The following is a 25,209-nucleotide window of genomic DNA, read 5'->3' on the forward strand; positions in this document are numbered from 1 at the left end:
TGGTTTCTGTCCTGGTCCATCATTTCTCACTGGATAGAATTTATAGGCATTTCTTGAAATTTCAGGCATGTCTTTGAGTCTTTTTTCCCCCCCACTAAAAAGGTTGAAAGCTTCTGGAGTCAGAGAACTAGCCTTTCTGCTACCTCTTACATCACCTAGCACAGTCTTGGGCACATGGAAGTTGCTCAGAAAATGTTTGCTGTGCTAATAACTGGTATGACCTGACTGAGCCATTGCCTACACTCCCCTCCACCCCCCAGGCTTTGGGTTCCCCATAAGGGTGCAGAAGGAATGAGCACCAACTCCATTATAGCTCCAGCACTCCAGACTCCTGCAATGCCTCTGAGAGTCCTTCGTGGCAGGAGTGAGACCTGAATTTTGGATTCTCAGACTTTCAGGACTGGGAGAGTTCTCAAAGGCCATTTTATCCAAGGCCATCTTCCCCTCTAGATGATTCTGGTATCCCCCCACCCCCTGCCCTGGCCTCTGGTCATCTGGAACCTTTGTTCCCAGGAAAAAGACCACCAGACCATCATGCCATCAGGAGACAAAAGCTGGGTTAGCCCAGAGACAGGCACTGGGGAGAGGAGGCACATAAGAAGCTTAACCTGAACTAGGAAAAAAGAAAAAACAAACATGAGATCATTGTATATGAACAAAACTCAAGGCTTTTAAGTGCGGGTTCTGCAGCCAGATCACTGCCAGGCCAACAGAGGCTCAACTGCTGGTTTTCTTCAACAATCCAGTTTAGCTATAACCTCTGTGATATGACGGTAAGAATGGTAAGAATTAAGATTCTTTGTGTTTGTTCTTATTTTATTTCAAATACAGGCACTTTATTTATTTCAAATTATAGGCACATCCAATAAACCAAGTCACTAGGCATATTATTTTCTTTTGAGACAGGGTCTCCCTCTGTCATCCAGGCTGGGGTCAGTGGTGTGATCATTGTTCACTATAGCCTCAAACTCCCGGGCTCAAGCAAAGCAATCCTCCTGCCCCAGCCTCCTGAATAGCTGGGACTAGGGCGATGTGCCACCTCATCCAGATGATTTTTTTTTTAGAGATGGGGTCTTGCTACACTGCCCAGGCCAAACTTGAACTCCTGTTCTCAAACTATCTTCCTTCTTAGGCCACCCAAATTCTGGGATTAGAGGTATGAGCCACCAAACCTGGCTAGGTGCGTTTTTAAAAATGTGTTTTTCTAGACCCGAGGCTCTAGGAAAAAGTGGCATCTGGAGTGAGCAGTGAATGAATAGCCTCTGGGCTATGATATCCTCAAGAGCAGAAACCCATATCTCCAACACTCAGCATCTTATAGGACTTTGATAAGTGTCCATGGAATTGAGTAATTCCCTCCAGAGTGTGAATGTGTGCAGCCCTGTGGTTATCTATGCACATGGGGTCTGTGCGCACCTGCCCTGTGTGTACACTCCTACACACGCATCTTGACTCGTCAAGGCCTTCCATGGACTAACCCAGCCTCAGATGAGTCGCCAGGAAGTGATGTTCCTGAACACCAAATTGAGCCGTAATATTTGGCTCTTTGCATTTATTGAGGGTTGGGAACCAGAAAGAGCCATTGTGTAGAGCAGGTTTGAATTTGCTGAAGAACTCACTGAAGACACAGTCCTGTAACACACATTTATTTCACAACTTAATCTCAGAAAAAAACTTTTTTTTTTAGAACTCATTATGCTTCCTTCTCTTCTGTGGTAAGAATAATGTAACTTGGCTTGTCTTCCTCCTGCCTGGCTTCTAGGAAACTCAAGGCTAAATATAATCGTCAATCATAACAATATAAACCTACAGCTTTTCTTGGTTTTTTCTTTTCCTCTTGTTTTCCTATAGCCTGTCAGTCAGACTTCCTTTATTGTGCACTATATCAAGTTCTTTTTAGCAACCAGCAGGAATACACATGATAGCCTCGAGGAACTTGTAAACCATCAGCTAACGACTGATCTAACTTTTCATTCAGTTGACTTGTACTTCATATACTGATGTGATGTATGCTCATACTCAAGAAGGACTGACATTTTATTTTTCTGTTTAGAAAAAAATGACTCTAACTGAGATTAATGTCACATAACCTGCTTTTACTTTACCATGCAGTTGACTTTCTCAACTTTTACCATAAAATCAGTGTGACATCTCCCAGGCTCAGGGTTTTGGTAATAGTGGTGGTGGGTAGCTTTAGGATTCGGGGCTAACGTCAGACTATGACTGTGATGATGACCTCTTAGACAGGACTCTAGGAGTTCAGAGAAAGGCATCAGAAGAGGAAAAGACCCACAGGGAGCCCTCCCAAATTTCACTTCCTTCCGCTGACACGCTACTGTGAACTCTGGGTCCTGCCTGTGCTGAGCTGTGCTGAGAGAAGAGGACTCTGCCTTAGCTCCTGATGTTGGGGAGCTCAGGGGCCAGAAAGGAGACAAGGCACAAACACAGAAAGCAAGGAAGATGGAATCAGCGTGAAAATCAGAACTAGGCTCGGGGAGCAGCCTCGGAGAGGCTATCAGTGGAATTTTCCTGACATCCCACACAGGTGGAGGGAGCGACAGGCAGCTGGGCAGGGTGGGAAGCACATTTCTACTCACCAAGATCATTGTTGTTCATCATTGCATTGGATGCCCGGAGCCGGGGCCCCTGCTGAGTAAAGTGGTAGCCGAATTTGAGAAGCGTTGCATTTTTTTCCAACATGCTCACAATCTCCATTTCCACTTTGTTGCCCAGGGGCTGGCTCTTTGGTCAAAAAGAAAAGAACAATAGTCACCACTCCATGGAATACTATGCAGCCTTAAAGAAAGATGAAGACTTTACCTCTTTCATGTTTACATGGATGGAGCTGGAATATATTCTTCTTAGCAAAGTATCTCAGGAATGGAAGGAAAAGTATCCAATGTACTCAGCCCTACTATGAAGCTAAATTATATCTTTCACATGAAGACTATAACCCAACTATAGCACAAGACTATGGGGAAAGGGCCAAGGAAGGGGAAGGGAGGGGGGAGGTTTTGGTGGAGGGAGCGTAATGGGTGGGGCCACATCTATGGTGCATCTTAGAATGGGTACAGGCGATTGCACTAATGTACACAGCTATGATTTAACAATAAAAAAAAGAAAAAAAATTAAAAAAATAGAATAAGAAAAAAATAGTCACCACTCCTTCCACGTGTTCAGTACACACACCGCCTCTACTCGCAGAAATGCTGAGATGGGAGGGGATTTTAGCTCCCTCTCCAAGACCAAGGATATAGAAATTTACAGAAGTTGAAGAGGGGCACAGCCAAGAGTGAATGAGCTCAGATTCAAACCCAGGACTGCTGGATGCCAAGACTAGATTTTTCTACTGCTCCATCTTCCTGCCTGTCAGAGCAGGTGTCAGGAAAGCGCTCCACTACAGAAGAATATTTGAAAGAGGACCTTCAAATCATCTAGTCTCAAGGACATTTTAAAAATCATTCTGCCTAGTCTATCCTCCATACTAATTAAATCAGAATCTCTGGTGAGTGGGACTCTGGTGGCTGTGCTTTTAATAACTCCCCAAGTGACTTCAATATGGAGATAAGGTTGATAGTCAGTAATATAGACTAATGTCTTTGATTTATAAGTGAAGAAATCGAAGCCTAGAGAAGAAACAAGATTTGCCCAACATTGCACAGTAAGTTGGGAATGAAAGACAGGTCTAGCTTTCTAAAGCCCCGTTCTGATTAGGTAAGTTCCCTGCTCCACAATCTGTAGTGATCCTCTGGCAAAGATGAACAGAAAAATAAAGACAAAAACAAGTAAGTCAAAAGACAGAAAGACCTAGGAACATGCAGTGTTGGGAAGAATACGACAAGGATGTTCATCACAGTCTTGTTTATAATAGTGGGAGAAATAAGCATTCATCAAGAGAGAGCTGCTCAAATAAATGGTAGTTCAACCTCCAAATACAACGTGGATGCTATGAAATGATGGTGCAAATATGTGGTCACAGGCTTGGAAAGGTGACCACGACACAATAATTAATGGAGGAAAAAAAAAATCCTGGTAAAAAATAGGTCATTTTAGCTGGGCACAGTGGCTCACACCTGTAATCCTAGCACTCTGTGAGGCCAAGGCAGGACGATTGCTTGAGGTCAGGAGTTCAAGATCAGCCTGAGCAAGAGCAAGACCCCATCTCTACTAAAAATAGAAAAACTAGTCATGCGTGGTGGCGAGCACCTATAGTCCTAGCTACTTGGAGGCTGAGGCAGGAGGATTGCTTGAGCCCAGGTGTTTTAGGTTGCTGCCATGAGCTAGCTGAGGCCATGGCACGCTAGCCTGGGCAGTGAGGCTCTGTCTCAAAAGAAAAACAAAAAATGCCATTTTTATGTAAAGTTATCTACATTTCCTATGCACTTACTAAAGTACTTATTTACAAAGCTACAGTAATTAAGACTTTATGTTACTGGCATAAAGTAAGCATATAGCCAAGTGGAATAGAATTAGAGTCCAGAAATAAACATCTATAGACAATTGCTTTTCAAAAAGAGCTCCAAGATAATTCAGTGGGGAAAAGAATGGTCTTCTCAACAAGGATGACAAGATTACTGGATATTCACATGCAAAAAAATAAATTTAAAACCTTACTTCATACCACATAAAAAAATTAACTCAAAATAGATCAAAGACCATAGCTGAAACTATGAAACTCTTAGAAGAAAACCTAGGTGTAAATTTTCATGACCTTGGCAATGGTTTTTTAGATATGATACCTAAAGCACAAATAACAAAAGGAAAAACAGATAAATTGGACTTCATCAAAATTTAAAACTCTTGTGCTTCAGAGGACGCTATCATAAAAGTGAAAAAACAACACAAAGTGGGAAAATATATTTTGTATCAATATTTGTAGAAACAACAGGTAGGTAAATGTGATTTAAAAGTGATTATATAAAGAACTATTAGCACTCAACAATAAAACCACAAATAACAATTTAAAAATGGGCAAAGGATTTGAATAGATAGAAATTTCTCTAAATAAGATACACAAATGGCTAATAAGTATATGAAAAGGTGCTCATCATCATTAATAATTCAGGAAATGCAAATCAAAGCCATAATGAGATCCTGCTTCACACACACTAAGGTGGCTATAATCAAAAAGACAGACAGTAGCAAGTGTTGACAATAATATGGAGAAAGCAGAACACTGCTATACTGTTGGTGGGAATATAAAACGGTGCAGGTGCTTTGGAAAACAGTTCGGCAGTTCCTCAAAAAGGTAAACATAGAGTTACTATATGACCCAGCCATTTCATTCTGAGGTGGAAAAGAAATGAAAATATATATCCATACAAAACTTGCACACGAATACCCATAACAACATTATTCACAACAGCCAAAGTGGAAATAATCCAAATGTCCACTGATTGATGAATGGGTATAAAAAAACATGGTAGATCCATCCATACAGTAGAGCATTATTCAGTTCTGATACATCTTAGAACACGAGTGACCCTTGAATACATTACACTAAGTGACAGAAGCCAGATACAAAGGCCTCATATTGTATAAAACCTTTTATATGAAATGACCAGATTAAGAAAATCCATAAAGATGGAAAAGAGGTTAGTGGTTCCCAGGGGGTGGGGGGGCCCAGAATGTGGAGTGAGAACTACTGGGTATGGAGTTTCTTTTTTGAATGATAAAAATGTTCTAGAATTAAATAGTGGCGATGGTTGTACAACCTTGTGAATATGTGCAGGGCTGGGGAACCGCAGTCCTCAAGTGTGGCCTTTTGACTGAATATAAATTTTACGGAACAAATCAGAAGCAGAGAAAGGTGAAGCTCTTCTTGCCTCCCTTGGTGCTTAGAAAAGAACAATCATGAAATCAGAGGGCTGCAGGCTCCTCATCAGTGGTTGTGGGGGGTTAAGGAGGTGGGAGGAGGAGACAAGTGAGTTTGGCCATAAAAGGACAACCTGAGGGGCCCTGTGATGATGGAAATGTCCTGTATCTCGACTGTGTCAACATTACTACCGTGGTTGTGACACAAAAAACTTAAGTTCCCACTCAGAGAAATTAGATAAAGTGTACAAAGGATCTCTCTCAGTTATTTCTTACAACTGCATACTAATCTATAATTGTCCCCAAATAAAAACGTTTCATTAAAAAAAAAAAAAAAGCTACAGAAAGCAAACAGAAACACACAGCCACCTCCAAAGGCTCCCCACCGCCGTTAACTGCTGCTGTTTCCTGGAGCTTACTATTTCCAGGACCAGCCTGGTGCCCAACATGCACGATCTCAGTTCATTCCCTTGATAGCCTGACGGGATAAACCCCCAGCTCCTCAGCCTGGCAGTCAGCTCCCCGCACAGGGGAGTCCTTGCATCCTTCTCCTTTCCCATTCCTTACTGAGCCTGTTGCCTCTGGTGGTCTGGTACATGCACCTCCTCCCGCCACGCGGTACGCTCTTACCCCTACGGTCACCTGTCTCTGCGGCACAGACTGCTGTCCATTACATCACAGCAGTCTGTGCCGCAGAGCCGGGAAGAGGATGGCTGGGGAAGAACTCTTGCCTCCACTGCAGATTTGCTTGAGAACCAAATAAATCACTTGTGAAGAACTATAATCTCATTATTACAAATTAAAATGATACGAAAGCAGATTGAGTAAAAGGAAAGTGTCTCCCTTCACTCCACTTTTTCCTAATCCCATCCCCTTTCTATAGAAGTAATCACCATGGTCAATGGGGTGTGTTTCTACACTCAAAATATATGACAGAAATGTAGAGGGGTTTGTTTTGTGGCACCTTTTTTTTTCTTTAAATGGATTGATACTATTAAGTATACTTATTATTCTGCAACTTGTGTCTTCTACTTAATATTTTATGGAGATCTTTCTAAGCCAGTACATAGAATTTGCTCCTTTGAACAGCTTCATTCCCTTTAACGGCTTCACGAGATGGCCTGGTGTGGGTGGATAGGTACCCTGTTTCCCCAAAAATAAGACAGTGTCTTATTTTAAGGTGTGCTCCCAAAGATGCGCTAGGTCTTATTTTCAGGGGACGTCTTAGCTTTCCTATAAGTAGGTCTTATTTTTGGAGGATGTCTTATTTTCGGGGAAACGGGGTAGGTTGCTTCCATTTTTCCCTATTACAAACAATGTAGCAATGAACTCAGCAGAGGAGGAAAGGAGGATTCTCTAGGTTGGCTATGGAGACACATACTTGTTGAGTTGAAAGATAGACACATTCGAATTAAAATTGTGACTGGCCTGCCAAAAAGATGTAAAATTATGTGTGCGACAGCTCTGTGTCTCGCACCTTTACCTTTATGATGCCTGAGTATTATCCATTTGATAAGAAAATTATCAGATTTGCTCTTCCACAAAACAACCAACCATTCTGGCCATTGAGACCACGCAGCAAGATGCTGAAGTCCCCGCCAGTACCATGCGGGGGCCAGCTTGGAAATAGCTCTTCTACCTTGGTCTCTTGCTCTGGGAGGGGTTAGCCAGCCAAACTGCACCTGGGTTCCTGGCCCTCAGAAACAGAGAGCATTATAATACATGTTTATTGTTGTTTTGTGCCAGGACTTGGAGGCCAAGTTGTAAAATTTGGGGACAATTTGTTACATAGCTATAGATAACTGATACATTCACAGACGATGCTGAGTAAAGAAAGGCAGGCACATCTTCACCGTCAAATACTGGAATGACATTTGGGGAATCTGGCCAATAGCCCCCAGATGTTGTACATATCCTCATTTGAGGGGGTTCCGTCTTGAGGCCTTGTCTGTTCTGACAGGCAGGGATTCTCTGCGCCCTGAGAGCCGTGGGGAAGGGTCTGCGAGGGCAGCTCTGTCAGGAGTTAGGAGGTGAATCAGAGGGCGGGAGAGAATCCCCATTTGGACGTGGCCTGCTTGGAACAGGTCAGGACTGCAGGTACACTTGGGCTGACAGGGTCTCTCCTGCCCATCTTTATATACAGCCAGGATGCCTCAGTTCCAGCCCAGCTCTGCCACCAACATGACCTGTGACCCTGGGCAAGTCCCATCCTTTCTCTGATCCTCAGTTTCCCCACCTGTAAGAGGAGAGCTGGGCTAGACATTTTCTCCGTGCCTTCAGCTCCAGGTCTGGGCCCCCTGTCACTTCCCACCCTCACAATTGCAGGGGACAACAGAACACTACTTGGAGATAAGGAAAGACTAATTGAGTAAACAGCCTCAGAGTCCTGGTTTCCAGTCGTGTCTTGAGCCAGCCGATCTGGTTCCACGTCACTCTGGGTAGAGATGGCCTCCCCCAGCTCAGGGCGGTGCCTGAGGGGAAGCAGCTTGCTCTGCCCAGGCCTCCTGGGATGCATGGTGAGAGGCGTGGGTGGCTTTCTCCTGAGGCCGGGTCAGCAGATCCCCTTCTGGAGACCTACCTCCCGTCCCCAGAGGCCCATCATCCTGGTGGCCACAGCTCCCTGCTGGTTTTGCAGGCCCTGACACCCTCTCCTTTCCCCAGCCCTCTCCTATCCAGCCAGAATCATCTTCTAGAGCCCTGCCACAGCCCACTTTCCCTAAACCCACACATCCAAAGCTCTTCTGCTCCTAACTCCCTTCCTGGCCTTCCTCTGGGGCAGCCATGAGGATGGATGGGTGCCACAGCTTTCCTTGCTTCTTCTCCGTTGGTGTAGTTTCCTGCCACAGCCTCCATGCACCTTCTAAGACACTTTCTACCCTTTGGGTTCATGTCAAATTCTGCCCCCTCCAGGAAGCCCTCCCTGATCTCTGTTCCCTTACGTCTTGTGTGACCTTGGGTAGGTTTTACAAACTGCCTGACACTCAGTTTCCTCACCTGTAACTGGGAGGTGCGGTGAGTTGTGATAGCCACTTACAGACTCTTCGTGAGCATTAAATGAGATGATGGTGCAAAGCACCCCCTGTGGTTCCTGGCTCACGGCACCTTTTCAGTAAATTGACCCTTAGAATAATGTGTGAACTCCCTAGATCACCTTCAGAGTAATTCTAAAAGTTGACAATTTCAGAGTTTACATTTCCTTAGAAGGAGAGATTCTTATTATCCCACCTTTACAATGAAGGACGTGAGGTTCAGGGGAGTGGCTGTTCTTGCACCAGGGCTGTCAGCCAGGGTGAGGGCAATGGTTAGCACTGGCTCCGTCTTGGGCTCTGGGGGGAACAGCAGTGAGAGGGAAGGGGGCAGCTCCTGGCAGCTGCTACCACCCACGGTGTCCTGAGGCCAGTGTTCCCTGTCCTCTTCGGCCAGCATTGTGCCCTGGAGTCAGGTTTCAGATGACTCTGGGTAGACCCTGACTCCCTGCCTAGCCAGGCCTGGAGTCACATGAGTAGCCAACGCCAGAGTCTGGCCCAGAGTCGCTGCCAAGCTGCTTCATGCCTTTGTGTTCTATCCCTCCTGGAGCAGAGTAAGCAATCGTCCGGGAAGGGGGGAGGAGCTGGGAGTAAGTGATGCAGCAGCAAGGCCACCGGCACAGCAGAGAGGCAGGGAGTCCCATGCAGCAAACGCACATGACGGGGCTGCTGCTAGCTCGGTGACTACTTTCTATGAATTAGAAAAAGGGTGTTCTCTGGGTGAACAAAGCCTCTTACTGAGGTGCACAGGTTGGAGAGAGGACTGGGGGTTGAGTTTTGCTCACTGCCACCTCACTGTGCAGTGAACAATATGCACAACCATCTGGGGAACCTTGCTTACCAAGCGCCCCTGCAGGGCGAGGTCCTGAGCTGAGCACCGGGATATGGAGATGACTCAGACCAAGCACCAGCTTCTAAGAAACTTACACAGAAGCCAAGGTAGTAGGGGACCCCGAAGAGGGAGCATTTAACTCTCCCTGGGTAGATGGGAAAATGCAGTGGTTCTCAACAAACTGGCTCTCAACAAAGAAAAAACAAATCTCCAATTTGTGGTTTGCTAATTTCCATAGCGTAAATACTCCCACCTACCCTGGCGATTTCGAGGTACCAATGTGCCGTGAATGGAGTTGGGAAGAGATGTGCACCATCAGCTCCTGCAAGCTGGTTCAAGCTCACTCTAGACCACCACTGGAGAAAGGAGAAGCCTCACGTGGCCACAGAAGGCAGAGGAGTGGGTAGGGGCTGGAAGGACGATTGCAGGAGGAGGGAAAGGCATGAGGGATGGGAGTGTGTAGTGATGACTCAGAAGGGACAGAGTCCTTTGGAGGCTGGTAATATTTTAGTCCTTGACCAGGAGAGGGTAATATGCCTGTTAGGATTTGTTAAGCTATACATTTAAGTTTTATGCATTTTGCTGTATATTTGACATACTTTACAATAAAAAGGTTTAAAAGTGCCAATAACCTCACTCCAGTATAACTACTGTGTACAATTTTATAATATTTCCTTCCAATCTTTTTCTTATGCATATATTTATACAACCACTCACTCAGCAAAAATTTTCACAGTGGGGGAATAAAACAATTGAGTTCCCCCATCCCTAAAGAAGAAAGTGTTTTAGTATCAAAAGCAACGTGTTGTAGTGGAACGAGTGTGATTCTTCATGTCAGGGAGACCTGGATTCAAATCCGGCTTCCTACGTACTGACTCTGTGACCCTGAAGGAGCTGCTTGTCTTTACCCATCTGAGCTGTTTTCTGCAACCTGAGACTATGATACTCGGACCCTGCAGGGCTGTTGTGAAGGTCAGAGATGATGGATGTCAGGTGCACAGCACAGGGTCTGGCTCACAGCAGACCCTCAATACCTGTGACATACAAGATGACATTACAAGTGTCCTTTTAGAAAGTCAGAATGGAAAGAGTTGTCCTGCAGGTGAATGACTGACCCACACAGGTTACAGAGAAATAGTAATTTCCTAAGGATAAAGATAAGCTGAAATTTGCCCAAAGAGTAACCTGAATGGTGAGAAGACTCAAAAGCCCCCCACCAAATCGGGGGGGCGATAGGAGAAAAATGGGGATATTTAGCTTGGTGAAGAAGAGTCCAGTGGTTTATTGATGTGTGCATTAGATGTCCTCAGGGTAGCAGAGAACAGAACTAAGCCCAACAAGCAGGACTTACAGGGGCCTGACTTCTACCAGGTATAAGGAAGGGTATTCTCACTGTCTAAGAACAGAAGGGGTGATGAGGGTAGGGAGTGAGCCCCCCACACAAGCAGAGCTGGAAGAGCAGATAGTGCGAGTGATGAAGGAGGAAGGGCAGCGTGTGCAGGGTGTGGACTAGACGACCTTCACGGTCCCTCAGAGTTGGCTCAGAGCTTCCAAAATCAGCATCACTCGCTTTGCCCGGCGGTCTAGTAGAAAGTGCAGATGAGTAAGCTGCACTTAATAACAGCCTGGAGGAGACCCTTGCCCATCTCACCTGGTTATCAATTTTGAGTTCCACCAGGGAAGTGTTGTATGGGAGGGCTTCCACCAGGCGCAGGATCCCAGCCCCAGAAATGAAGTTGGATTCCACATTCAGTGTCTTCAGCGTCTTGTTCACCTTGAGCATCTCAGCAAGGGCCTTGAACCACAGGAGAAAAGCAGGGGTACCAGTGAGTCACCCTGAGCAAAGCAGGGGGCCCTCTTTAGTAGATCCTAAAACCAGGGGAACAGAAAGACAATCTCCACAACTTCCTTCACCAAGCCCAGTTCTGACTGTATCTCCCTACCCCTCCAACCTGCCATGGACCCTGAATTCCTACTAGAGAGTTTTGCACTCTGGGTCAACTCCCACTTCTCCCTTTCAGGGGCCTTTTGTATTCCTTGTGCTTGTATTCCTTGTATTCCTCTGTTCAGAGTTATTATGATAGTGGTGTCTGCCATTAGACTATACACTTGTGGTGGGTGAAATGCACTCTATTCATCCCACGTTGTCCACTGGCCCCACATGGTGTCTGGTTGACACTAGGTCCTTAGGCAGTGCTCACTGAATGGCCAAGTGGAGTCTCACCCATAGACTTCCCACTTGTCTCTTCTGTAGCCCTCTGAAATTCCATGGAAGCATCGTTTTTTTCCATCTGAGCTCCAGAGAGCAGAAGGGGGGAGCCTGGGAAACCACCCTACTGGGCAAGTGACCAGGGCAATCTGGAGGAGAAGAGCTTGGGTGGCCCCAGCACGTTTCAGAGGAACTTGGCCAGGGCGTATAGATGACAATCAGTCCTTTGAAGGAAATGAGGTAATTAGCAGCTGGTGGAAATGATGTGTCATGGTGGGAAGATGATACCAGCAGCTGATAGGCCCCGACACCCTGACTGGTGGACCCTGCTATCTGAAGCGACACTCAGAGCCAGGAATGCCTGCCCCGTCACCTCTTCCTTGCTGAAACCCTCAGAGAAGCTCAGCTCCCAGGAAGCCCTCTGCTTTAAGATCATCTCCCGCTTCTCGGACCTCCCCTTCAGTGTGCCCCTGGGGTGGCATGTTGGCTCCTGGATGGTCACATCTGTCTTTCTAAGCTAGGCTGGCCTTCCAGAGGGGAGGGATCTGGTCCCCAGTTGGTGTGTTCTCTGGGCCCTCCACAGCAACCCCTGCTCCCAGGCAAGGTCTGGCCTGGCCTAGTCATCCAAAATAATGTAAGTAACAACCAGGAGGCAACTGGCCAGGCAATCCACCTGGATGCACTGGTGGCCAAGTAGATCTGAGAGGCCCTGTCATGCCAGGTGTTAACCCCTTGTGTGTTATATCATGGAGGAACCAGGACTCAACAGAAGGGCTAGGACAGGCAGTGGGGTCACTTGCAGAGCTCTGTCACTCGGCAGCCCGATTTACTAACTGGCCTAGAAGCATTTCAGTATTTGACAAAGGCGTTCTGGTATGCACTGGCTGATGTCAGCTGTTGGTCTGACACAGAGTCTGTGCCCTGAACACATTGGTGAACTGGGGCTCGGTTTCTGATCCATGACATAGTAGTGTACAAAGCAGGTGGCTTTGCAGCTGTGATGCTATGGGGCAAACTCAGGACCCCGTGGAGCACTTCTGAGGTCAGAGGTCATTGATCCAGAAGTTCCCCACTGGCAGCAATAGGAGACTGAGCCGTTTGTATTATTTTGAAAATACTGAAGAACACTGCCCTACTGATTTTAAAAATTGAAACAGAATTGATCACTACTAAACATTTAATCACTAGCCCTGGAAACTGAATTCCTGTACTCTTTACCTGCCGTTAGTATTGGAGGAATCATACTGTATTGTCACCTTTGGCTGTCTGCTTGGCCAGATGGACCAGTATGTTCACAAAAGTGGGAGCTGAGACTGTGGGGTGACGGTGGTATTCCCAGAGCGTAATTCAGTGCTGGGCAGAGAGAGACTCACCATAAATATGTGCTGAATGCTTTTTTAAAAAAGAATTGCTGGCTACTTTATAGTAAGCACAACTTAATTTGATTGGCAGTATCTTTTGAGACGAGTAAAATACAAAGTTGGTCATTGGGACTCACTGAAGAAGCATTGATTTTAAAGATGGAGATACTGGGGTATAGGCAGGGGCAGACCTTTGTATAAATGGGTGTGCTGAGTGGTCTCGTGACCACATAAGATTTGCAGGTCCACCCCTCGCTTGCTTTGTGACTTTGGACAAAGCAAGTTACTGGACTCTCTGAACCCTAGGTCCTTCACAGACAAGGGGAGGGTGGGGGAGGCAACCCAGCTTGTCTTAGACCAGAGCCGGGTGAGGATTGGCTGGGCTGAGGTGCAGTTGGGCTGTTTCAGCCTCTCCCGGTGGCCGGTGCCTTCCACCCCACCACCTAGGCCTCCTAAGGCCACATATGTCAATCCTTCTGCATCAAGACCCCCACCCTCAGTGCAGCAGGACAGGAAGGTACATACAAAGGCTACAGGGTCATTACTCCGGGTCCCCACGATGCTGAACTTCTTCACGTAGGAGTTTTCCTTCAGGGCTTCTGCGTAGGCCTTGAGGGTGGGAATAGGGATGTTCTGCAGAGAGAAAACAGCAAAGAGAGTGACCAGCAGTCCCCCATGGGCCAGGCCAGAGCTGGCAGGTGGGGTAGCAACTCCCTCTCATCGTAGCCTGGTTCCTCATTTATTCCCAGCCAATTTCTGGCTAAAAAGCCAAGTGGGCAAAGGCCTCAGGCTTTGTCTCAGATGGCTGAGATTTGGGGAGAACTTTCTGATAAACAAATTGAGAAAATCCTACTGGAAAATTTCATATAGGACCTGCACCTCTCTCTCTGTCTGTGCACATGGAGGGGAGAAGATGCAAAAATTAAAGCATGGAGACTGGAGGAGCTTCGTGCAAAGTGCTCAGGACTGGGGCTGCAAGGGGGAGAATGGAGTTCAGCCTCCTCTCCAGCGACAGGCACACTCGATGTGGGACTCTGGGGAAGCCTCTTCCCCTCCCCAGGCCTGTTTCTGGAAAACAAAGGTTGGGCTTGCACTAGATGCTAAGAGATACGTACCCAAAAGGTCTCTCCTCTGACACATCAGAGGCTTCTGGGGACTATTACAAAATAGTGATGCTCAGATCTGTCCTAGACCAGTAAAATCAGAATCTCTGGGGGTGAGCCTGGGCATTGATGTATATTTTTTTATATCCTCAGGTGAAAACCACTGATCTGGCTCAACTACCTCATGATGGCGAAAGGAGCACTGAGGCCCGGAGGGGGCTGAGGCCTCACAGTAGCTTCCATGCCCTCACACAGCCCTCAGGTGGTATTCACTGCAGGGTCTCCCATGGGGCACAAGGCAGACAATGGAGGCGCCTGAGAGCATGGCTGTGTTTTTACCAATCTCTCATTTCAGAGTCACTTGAGCTCCCCTGAGAGCAGAGCATGGCCGGGGGCAGGTGGAGGAGAACACTGGGGCGCAGGTTTCCAATCTGATGGGACTTCGGGGCTGGCAGGCACTTAAGAGAAAGTGGAGAAGGAACGAAGGTGGAGCAGGGGCTTGTTGTCTTGTTGGGCTCCAGGCTGAGCAGGTGGGTGCACAGCTGTGCCTGCCTCTGAATCCCTCCTGTGGCTGGTCTAGGGTAGGGCTTCCCATCCCCCTGTCCCTAGTCACACACAGAAATGTCTACAGAGATTTGGGTAGACTGCTTGGGTTATTTTCTTGGACATTTGGCCCAACAGGTCCTTCTAGACTGTGAAATGAGGCTGACTGTGAATGTGACTCGGCAGCAGCAGTGGTCCAGGGCTAGGACCCACCCAGGGCTTGGGTTACCTCCTGAATCAGGTGGACACTGGACTTCTCCAGCCTTGAGACCCCAAAGCAGTGTGTCTCTGACTCATGATTTTATCTCAGAGAACCTCTCAGTGTTTCGAATACCATGGCAGGTTTCTAGATAGAAGCTGGGTTGGCCCCTGGCGGGTGGCCATCTGGGCCTGATGTCCTCTGAAACAGACAAGGACTGTGGGGTGTACTACTGTGCCCACCCCTCTTAATCAGTTAAAGGATTTGCCCCTGTTTCTGATTCAGAAACACTCAGAGTCCAAACAGGAGCTTGTTCACTCTGTACAAGCAGGCCTGGACAGTTTCCATCTGGGTGAGATGGGACATGGCCCTGCCCCCATCACTCACATATGCAGAGAAGAAAAGTGAAATAAAGGGCTTTACCCGGATGTTATTGAGGTTAACCTCTTCGAGTTTTGGGTCATTGTTCTTTATCCGCTCCAGCGTTTCCTCTACATCTGTGGAATTTGGTTCCTCATCTGGCACAGGCTTGTACTGTGTGGGTTTAATCACACCTGGAGTGACCAACAAAAGGTATCACTCTCTCAACAACACAGACACTAAAAGGAAGTGTCAGCAGAGCTCAGGGACAGGCAAAGGCTGCTCATTGCAGGGGCTGGGGCCGGGGCTCTGCATGGGAAGGAGCCTGGCCAGCGAGCCAGGAGGCTGGGGCTCTGCTTGGGTACAGTCTCATTTGTAACCTTGGGTACAGTCTCATCTGTAACCTGGGCTAGTCATTCTACCTGTGCACATTACCTCCCTGGGCTCTTGTGAGGTTAAGCTGAAGGCTGGATGGGAAAGAAATGCCTCAGTCTTCCAGAGGGAAGGGTAATCATTCTTTTGGTACCTTCATTTCTCTTTGAGGCCAAACCAGCTTGGAACAATGAGGTAAAGTAATTAAGACAATGCAATATTGGCACAGGAAAGGACAAAGGGACTCAGGGAACAGAAGAGGCACCTAGAAACAGACTCAGGTGGATATGTGGAAAGTTATGATTAAAAGAGTGGCCCAAACTAGTGGTGAGAGGATATATTTCGCAAAGAATGATATTGTGACAGCTGCATATCCATTAAAAAATGAAAGTTTGATCTCATCCCACATCACACACAAACATGAACTCCAGGTAGATTAAGAAGCTGAACATAAGAGGTAAACCTTCAAAGCTTCTAGAAGAAAATATAGAATATTTTTATAACATCAGGTTGGACAAAGCCTTTGTAAACAAGACATGAATTCCAGGAGACTCAAGGAAAAGATGGACAGGACTGGCAACCTAAAATTTTAAAGCTTCTGCAAAGAGCCAGAGACAGCTCTCTTCTGTGGGGTTGGGACCAGGTGCCGAGAGACAGCAGGGGAGAGTACTCACTGTTGAGGCCCTCCTTGTTCACAATGGAGCTGCTGCCCAAGGCCTGGTAGTACTGCTGGTTGCTCATAAGCGTGTGCATGCCCAGGATGGCTGTGGGGACAAGGGATGGTCCCGTGACTCTGCTGTCCTAGACAGAAGAGCCTCCTGGGGATGGATGTTCCACACCTTGGGAACTTTGGCTCACAGAAATGGCAAGAGACACTTGCAGGAAAACTCAACATTAGTCTTTGCTTTTTATTCTCACCTCTATTTATGTGACTCTCAAACCTCCATCCCCAGCCCAGACTTCTGTAGACCCCGGCCTCAGATCCCTAGGTCTCCCCCAATGTCCCACCAGCACATCCAACCCAACTTGGACAAAGCAGAATGGACCTTTCCAGCAATGACCTCTTCCTATGTCTCCATCTTGCTGTCCTGCCTCTGAAACCTCAGTCACCTGGCACCCTCTTCCCCATGTCCGTATGATGGCCCCAGGGTCTCTCAGATCTGTCCCTCTCCCATTCCAGCACCTCTGTCCTGGTTGAGACCAGATCATTTCTTGACTGTATTATCACAGCTGTGTGATCACTGGTGGCTTGGCCTCAGCCTCCTTCTACCCTCTACCTCCCAACATTCAGCATAGAGAAGCCAGAAAGATCCTGGAAGTGCCAATCTGACCACGACATTCCTGTACTCAGCCCTTCTTTCACCCATTCATTTGTTCAACATTTATAGAGCACCTGGCTCGGCCGGGGGAGGGCAATAGAGAACTAGAAAGACCCAGTCTCCACCCAAGAAGCTGGTGGGGAGAAAGGTGCTAGGCAAGTGCCCACACAACTTTAACCTCAGCATCAGGTATGATCAGGGTCATAAAGGAAAAGTTCAGCATCTTCTTGGAGAACATAAAAGAGGGACTTGGGGGAGGGGGGGGGTGCCTGTGGCTCAATTGGTAAGGTGCCGGCCCCATATACTGAGGGTGGCGGGTTCAAACCCGGCCTCAGCTGAACTGCAACTAAAAAATAGCCAGGCGTTGTGGCGGGTGCCTGTAGTCCCAGCTACTCGGGAGGCTGAGGCAAGAGAATCGCTTAAGCCCAGGAGTTGGAGGCTGCTGTGAGCTGTGATGCCACGGCACTTTACCAAGGGCCATAAAGTGAGACTCTGTCTCTACAAAAGAAAAAAAAAAAGAGGGACTTGGGATGGGAAGGATAAGTAAATTGTAGGCCAAGTCAAGAGAAGGGACATAGAGCATTACAGGCAGAGGGGGTAGCAGGTGGGACAGCTCCGAGGCTCAAGAAAGTGGCAGGCCAGTGAGGAAGGAGTGTGGTGAACAGGAAAGACAGAGATGAAGCTGGATATGTGGTGATGAGGAGGCGACAACACCACCTGCCTCACTGAGCAGGAAGACACTTTCTACAGTGACTCTCAACTCAGTTGCACAATGGAATCACTTGGGAATCTTCTGAAATCCCTGATGCACAGGCCTGCTCCAGACCAATTAACGCAAAACCTCTGGTGATGGGGCTCAGGCATCTACATTTTTTTTTTTTTTTTTTGTGGTTTTTGGCCGGGGCTAGGTTTGAACCTGTCACCTCCGGCACATGGGACCAGCACCCTACTCCTTGAGCCACAGGCGCCGCCCCAGGCATCTACATTTTTCAAGTTCCCAAGTGGTTTCAATGGGCAGCCAAGGCCTGACACTGCTCCTCTTAAGCTGCCCAAACCTCTAGAGTAGATTTTATTCACTGAGGCAAGGTTGGATCCTATAGGGTCTTTTGGTTTGAGGCACAAAGTTTGATTGTCTTTTCCTAGGTATGACCTGGGAAGCCACTGAAAGCTTGGGTAGGGAGTGAGAGGTCTGATCTGAGTTCAGGATGTATATGGAGAACTCGTTACTAAGGGGAAAGAGGGATGTGGCCTGGGGAGCTGTGAAGCTGTCCAGATGGGAGGATGGTGGCTGGTATGGCCAAGTCCACAGCCGGGGCTGGCCCTGCCTCAACAGCCTTGTGCCTCTCACATCGTGTCTGCTCCAGATGCTCCTGCTTTTGACAGTGCTGTCCCATCGCTAGTGATTCTTATACCCACTTCAATTAGGATTTCAGATAAACAACAAATCACTTTTTAGTATAAGTATATCCTATTCGATATTGTGGACATATTTTAAAAAGTTGTTGCTCATTGTTTATTTGAGACCTAAATTCAACTGGACATCCTGTATTTTATCTAATAACTCTACCTGTCAGCCTTTGAGACTTGGAGCAAGCCTTCCTCTTCCAGGGAGTCTTCCTGGATTCCTGCCTGCCCTCTCCAGTTCCCCTGACAGAACCTGATGTGCTTATTACACCACAGAGTCTAACCGGTGTTAGAGATATCTGGCTACATATGCTTCCCCTACAGAACTGTAGGCTTCTGGAAGTTAGGGAGGACTTAACTCTCTCTACCACCTCTTCCAGAACACCATGGGTATTTGGTAAATATTTGGTGATGATTTTTTAAAATCCCCAAGCCATTTCATTAGATGTAGTTTCTAGTTAAAGAGACAACATGAGAGCCTTTAATGAAGAGTCAGAACACCCCAGTTCCAGCCTTGATGTCAGTGTGACCTTAGGCACGTGCTCTGTCTCTCTGGACATCAGCCCCCTCCGAGCCAAGACTCACATACAAATCACCCAGAGAGCTTTATGTCCGTGTCAATGCCTAGCTCCCCCCAGACCAACTGATCTGAATCTCTGGAGATGTTTTAATTTCCTTGGATGATCTTGATACTCGTAGGAATGGATAACCACAATATGAGATGATCTCAAAGTCCCTTCTGTTTCTCACATTCTGAAAGTCATCTCTGCTAAAATTAGACTTGCCTATTCATCACTAAGGAGAACCGGTAGGCACAGAGGCATCTGTACTTTTTTGAGCTCTTGGGGTTTTAATTTAGGCTGTGCCTGTGTATGAGCTGAGCCTGAGTCAGCAGCAGGTGAAGCAGATCAGGCTCTGGTGGCTCCCACACAGCGACTTAGGGAAGTGTTAGGATGTGCTGGGTTTTCAGGTTTGTAAAGGTTTTTGGGAATCATATGAAAAATGTGACCACAAATGGCTGGCTGGACTTGCTCAGAGTGCATAGAGGTAGAAAATGGAAGATGCATTTGGTGCTTGGATGCCCTGCTTCCTGTGATGGTCTAGAAAGAGGAGCAGAGGCAGGGACGTTACCAGGAGCTGCTAGGGGACCAGGGGGAAAGAGACCTGAGTCTCAGTCTGGGGTTTCCTACTATTTTATGGGTAACCAGGTACAGGTCACGTCTCCTTTGGGGGCCTCAGTCTTCTCACCTGTCAAATGAAGTATGTTTGAATGCTGATCTCTTACCTTCCCGTAGGACTTTATAGCCACACAGCTATTTCTGGGTTTTTATGCTGTTTGATTTTTATAGTAAGCACCCAGGGCAGGAGCTGTCAATTCCCCGCTTTTCCAGCAAGCTTAAGAGGCAAATGGTTCGCCAAAATCATTCAGCAAGGACTCTTGTGGCTTCTAAATTACTATTCACACTTGTTAGGTCAGGAGCAGGTCTAAAACTAACCCCTTGACATTGCAATTCTAAGGACAGATAGCATATGCTCTAAGGATAATGTGTGTTAAGAGCAGCCCTAAGAAGAAATGAAACTATTTTGTAGCTCAGAGGTAAGGAAAGAAGAAAGGGAAAGAAGGAGGGAGGGAAAGAGGAAGGAAGGGAAGAAGAGAGGAAGGGAGAAAGGGGGGAAGGGAGGAAGGAGGGAAGGGGCCAAGCTTAAAATTTCCACTGATGAGCAGAGCACCTAGTGGTTCTGGAGCCAGTGTTACCCCCGGCCAAGCCTAGGCACAAAAGCATGACTTTCTCCCTTGCTTGGCTTTGCATACTCCATAGTCGCCAGGAGAGAGTGAGGGGAGAAAACCACCCACCAACATTGCCTGCTGCTTCATTCTTTGTAGATATTGGCAAGGCTGAATTTAGCACCGGGGAACTTGATTTTTTCTTTTTTTCAGTCTAGATCTTCCTCAAAACTCAAAAAGGGCTATTTTTGAACTCTGAAAAAGAACATTGAGTTCTCTTTCCTTTCTCTGCCTTGGCAGTGTTCACTCATTTGGTAATTCCACTCAGGAGAGATAACAGCACGCGTCCGGCTCCTCCAGCTGCCAACTGCCGGGGCTGGCTCTGCGCAGACGGCTGGAAGGTGTTTTCCTGTATCCTAGGGACAGGTGGGAGAAAGTGGCTCCAGGCCAGGACTGGGGTGCAATTGAACTGTTCCTGGATAAGCCACACTGTGACACTGATAGAATAGCAGGAGGACAGGTGTCTAAGCACAGGGAAGTAGCAGAAACCAGGGGCCGCTCAGGCTAAGACTGCCTCTGATGGCCACTGGCTCTGATGGCCCCCAGGGGTTGCCAGATGCCCTGGGAGGTTGGGGGGGTCCCTCATCTGAAGAGTGAGTCTCCCTCAGCCACTCCCTTCCTGGGCCTGCCCCACCTAAAGGGTCCCTAAAGGCCAGTCAGGACCAGCTCCCTGAGTGGGCATGGGAGGCACTGACAATTCCAAGCACTTGCAGCTGACTCTGGGCTACACCCCAAGGCCACGTGCCAAGAGCTTAGCACTGTCAGGGTCCTGTTCACCCTGCCCATCACCCAGTGGGGGCACTTTTAATGTTGAAATCTATGTGTTTCTGGTTTGTCCTCGTCGTCACCTCCTGGGCCCCCCAAGGCAGGGACTGGTCTGGTTCATCCTGGAGGACAGCAAGAAGGGTGTGGGCAACCACAAGATACATGGGGGAGATCCCCTCAGGGCTGTGCTCTGGCTCCGTGAATGAATGGGCGTGCACGAGGGATGCCCCTTACCTGTGTCACGCCTGGGTCAGCATGGCACACTCGCTGGCACCCTCCTGTAGGCTCCTGCCTTCAGCAGACACCAAGCCTGCCACAGCGCACACGCAGGGCGAAGCTCAGAGGGCCTGCCCAGCTGCGCGGGGCTGCTTCTGCCATGTCTCGCCTGGGGCCCTCCTCCCTGTGCTTTCTCTAGTTCGTCCCCACTCCTCCCCCCTCGGGCTCAGCTTCCGCATCTCTTCCTTTGTCTCCCCTGGCCCCACCGCCTAAACCCAGCACCCCCCTTCCACACTCTCCTTTTTCTGTTATGACACTCATCTGTCACCTATTCACCTAGTATTTGTTTAGGCTCTGGGAGGGCGAGATCGGGTTGTCTGACTTTTATTCTTTCACCAGGGCCTAGGCCAGCACCTGGCACCAAGCAGGTGGGAGGCACTGGCTAACCGGTGCCGCCTCTGTGCACAAGCAAGCGAAGGCCAAGAGGACGCAAAGGCTCTGCCTGGAAGTCCGACCTCCAGATCACAAGTGACCTGGAGACCCCAGGTCCTCCTCTCCCTACTCTCCATCCTATAATGGGTCTCCCACACTCGTGGTCTCCGGCAGCCCCTTCTTGAGAAAGGCTGCACCCAGCCCCACCCCAGATCCCTGGTGGGCCTGCTCCACCCGGTGACTCCAAAATGACGTCCAGCCTCCAGCTCATGTGGCGACTTTGAAATTAGCTCACAGTATAGCAGTCCCCTTTGGCCACCCAGCCTGTTTTCTGGTCCCTCAGGCCAGAAAACCTGAAGTCATCTCAGCTCCTCAGTCTTTGAGCCAGCACTGCGAAGAGCAGCGGGTGTCTTGGTGAATCCACATCTGGGTTGCAGTCTCATGGCTCTGCCTCAGCCCTCGGCCTCACCCCGGGCCGTCTCCATAGCCCCACCCTCCAGAACACCTGTCCTCTCTGCCCAATGCCCTGCTTTCATCCGACTCTGCCCCACTCCCAGAGTCCCAGGTTTCATTTCCTTGGTGTGGCACTCAGAGCCTTTCCTAATGTGGTGCTTCTTGCCTTGGTGGTTCACCCTCTCTGGCCCACCCTCTGTGTTCCTTATGTCCTTGCCTGCCCTGGAGGGCTTCACTCAGGTCACACTGAGTGGTGACGCTGCACATGGGCCCTAGAACAAGGCTGCCTGGTTCAAACCCCTTGGGCAAAAACCTCACCTTGCTTACTTTTGCCACCTGCAACATGGGCACATAATAGAACTTACTTCATAGTATTGTTGTGTTCAATAAATGCAACAGGTTTTGAAGACGACTCACACAGCACCTGGAACATGGCTGGGGGTCAACATATGCCCATCCGTCCTTCTCTTGAGTATAAAATGATAGGCGTCCAAGATCAGCCAGTTAACACTGGTGCAGACTTACAGCTCCCCTCTCCTTCCCGGACACCAACAGTATGGACAGATAACAACAGATAGCCATGCCAAAAAATAAAGAGAGGCAGGTTCAAGAAGGCAACACGGAAACTTGGTGCACTATTGCAGTTCTGTTTTTGGTTCAGGATCCGGCAAGAGCTGGCGGTTGTGACAACAGAGTCATGAGATAATCCCTCTGATCTGCCTAATAAGGGGAGTGATGTCACAGAGGGTGAATCGGAGGAGAAAGTCCAGGATGGAAACAGCCCCAGGCTCAGTCAATGCAGAGATGAGGCATCACCCCCGCCCTGCTACCCAGGTAGCTGGAAGTCATGCCCCCCAATAAGGGGAGTGGTTTGGTTGAAATATGGACACAACATAGGATCTAAAAGGGCTTGTGTGGCTTCTGACAAAACAAACCCCTAAGCTGGCAAACCAGGTTCCCGAGGGAAGTGCTCCACTCCAGTCTGGGTGAAGCCCTCACTGTGTCTGCACTTCACAGCAAGAATGAAAACCATTCCCTCTCAGCCCAGCTGCCCTTCAAGCCGCTGCCCTTTGTCCTTCAAATTCTGTCTCCTGAAAAAAGGACTGTCTGGACTCAGGGTCACACACTGGCCCTCCCCATTCTTCACTCAGGTCTCTGCCACCGCCACTGCCCAGGGGCCCGCCTTGTGCATAATTGAGTCTTTCACCGCCTCTTACCCCATGACCCTACTGAAGTTAAGCGCCACCTCCCAGCACCTACACCCCCATCACAAATGCTATCAGGAATCAAGCACAGCCCCATGCCCACAATTCATCACATCACAGCAAGCCAGTGATGTGATGAGGCAGAAGTTATCTGCCACCATCCAAGTCCCTGGTGCTGGCAGCCCCACCCCGCCTCTAGCTTTGTGTGCCTCTAAGCCTTCTGGCCAGCCCTGAGACCCCACTCTGTCTTTGTGGCTCTTGCATCTCAGGCTCTGCCTGTCTTGATCTGGCCTTTGCTTAGCAGCCCATTCGTGGCTAACTGGTCTCCATACTAGCTCTGCTTCGTTTCCACCACTTACCCCCCCCCCCCCCCCCGAAGGCTTCTCCTGGGCCTGGCACTTGCCTGCCCAGGGCCCCAGGCCATGTGCTCTGTCTGGAGCACTAATGGATGCCCAAATCTCTATCCAAATGGGGACTGCTTGCAGAACCCTAGATGCTCCTGTACAGCTATCCCCACCTGCGTGGCCTGCAGCAACCTCAGGTGCCGTAGGCCCCAAACCGAGCTGAGTATCTCTCCCTCTTGCTCCACCCTGGGCCAGTCCTCCTTGCTCCTTCCACCCACCTCCCACAGCCAGTTAGTGGCAGTCATCCCCTCTTTCCCCTGCCCACTTGCCTCAAGTCTGTCCCCACCCATCCACCTCCTGCTATGACCTGGGTGATTGTCAGTAAAATCTGCAGAACAAAAACCCCAAATCTGCAGAACAAAAACCACTCCCTCCCTGAGGCAGGGAGCACAGTGTGATGGGGAGTGTTGGGTGTCAGATGAGGCTGGTGCCTGGCCCTCAGGGGGCAGGGAGGTGGCAGAGGGCATTGAATATCAAGACAGTTTCTTGCGTTTTCAGGTGAAAATGCAGGGTGTGGGGCAACTGTAAGATACATGGGGGAGATCCCCTCATAGCTGCTCTCTGAACTGATCACAGGCAAAGTACAAAGTTGTAAAATCAGGTGACTGCTCTGACTCTTTGCTAGCCTCTCAAACAGGAGATGCTCAGGCCCTTTGTCTGTTCCCAAGTGGCTTGGGCAGGGTTTGATGCAAAGGGCTAGGGAAGGGCCCATGCTGCTCTCTCTGGGACACATCCATGTCCCTCTGGGCTGGGATCCCATGGCAACAATAGATATTTTTGTTGTGCGATAGGTGTGGGTAGTTTTATCTCTATTTTCCTCATTTTTTTCTTCTTGAGACAAGATCTTGCTCTGTTGCCCTGGCTAGAGTGCAGTGGTGTCCTTGTAGCTTACTGCAACCTTAAACTCCTGGGTTCAAATGATCCTCCTGCCTCAGTATCCCAAGAAGCTGTTGGCTATGCGTCCCCATGACCAGCTAATTTTTTCTATTTTTTTTGTAGAGACAGGGTTTCACGCTTGCTCAGGCTGCTCTTAAACTCCTGGCCTCAAGCAATCCTCCCTTTTCAACTTCCCAGAGTACTAGGATTACAGGCATGAGCCACCAACACCAGCCTCATTTTGGTTTGTTATAAAGGATTTTAATTGTAACACTCTTGGTCTCTTGTGATTCTTGTTAGAAACAGAGAGGGTGTACTTGTTGAAATGAACCTTACAAGGCCCCCTGCCTATGTGAGTGAAACTCTTCTGGAGAACCTAGGTAAGCTTCTGGAATGCCTCTTACCTGCAATGTCGCAGAGTTCTGCATCGGAAGCATTGGCCAAGGCCTCCTCCAGCTCTGGCTCCAGTGTCACACTTTCCAGCACAGGATCCATTGGCTTCTGCTTGGGGACCCAGACCTTTCCTGCAA

The 25,209-nt window shown here is 48.5% G+C and overlaps 1 protein-coding gene across 2 annotated transcripts in view; it reads right to left on the reverse strand.

Annotated features, from left to right (window-relative positions):
- Positions 1 to 25,209, reverse strand: part of TMOD1 (tropomodulin 1) — an 85,917-nt gene that overhangs the window by 6,812 nt on the left and 53,896 nt on the right. For both annotated transcript variants that reach the window (XM_053568190.1, XM_053568180.1), the window contains exons 4-9: positions 25,084 to 25,203; positions 16,494 to 16,583; positions 15,511 to 15,641; positions 13,768 to 13,875; positions 11,324 to 11,467; positions 2,598 to 2,742 (exon numbers count right to left, since the gene is read on the reverse strand). In XM_053568190.1, coding sequence (XP_053424165.1) covers positions 2,598 to 2,742; positions 11,324 to 11,467; positions 13,768 to 13,875; positions 15,511 to 15,641; positions 16,494 to 16,583; positions 25,084 to 25,203 — 738 coding nt within the window. The remainder of the gene's footprint in view (positions 1 to 2,597; positions 2,743 to 11,323; positions 11,468 to 13,767; positions 13,876 to 15,510; positions 15,642 to 16,493; positions 16,584 to 25,083; positions 25,204 to 25,209) is intronic.

Source organism: Nycticebus coucang, chromosome 2, assembly GCF_027406575.1.
Source record: "Nycticebus coucang isolate mNycCou1 chromosome 2, mNycCou1.pri, whole genome shotgun sequence".
In the NCBI taxonomy this organism is placed as follows: Eukaryota; Metazoa; Chordata; class Mammalia; order Primates; family Lorisidae; genus Nycticebus; species Nycticebus coucang.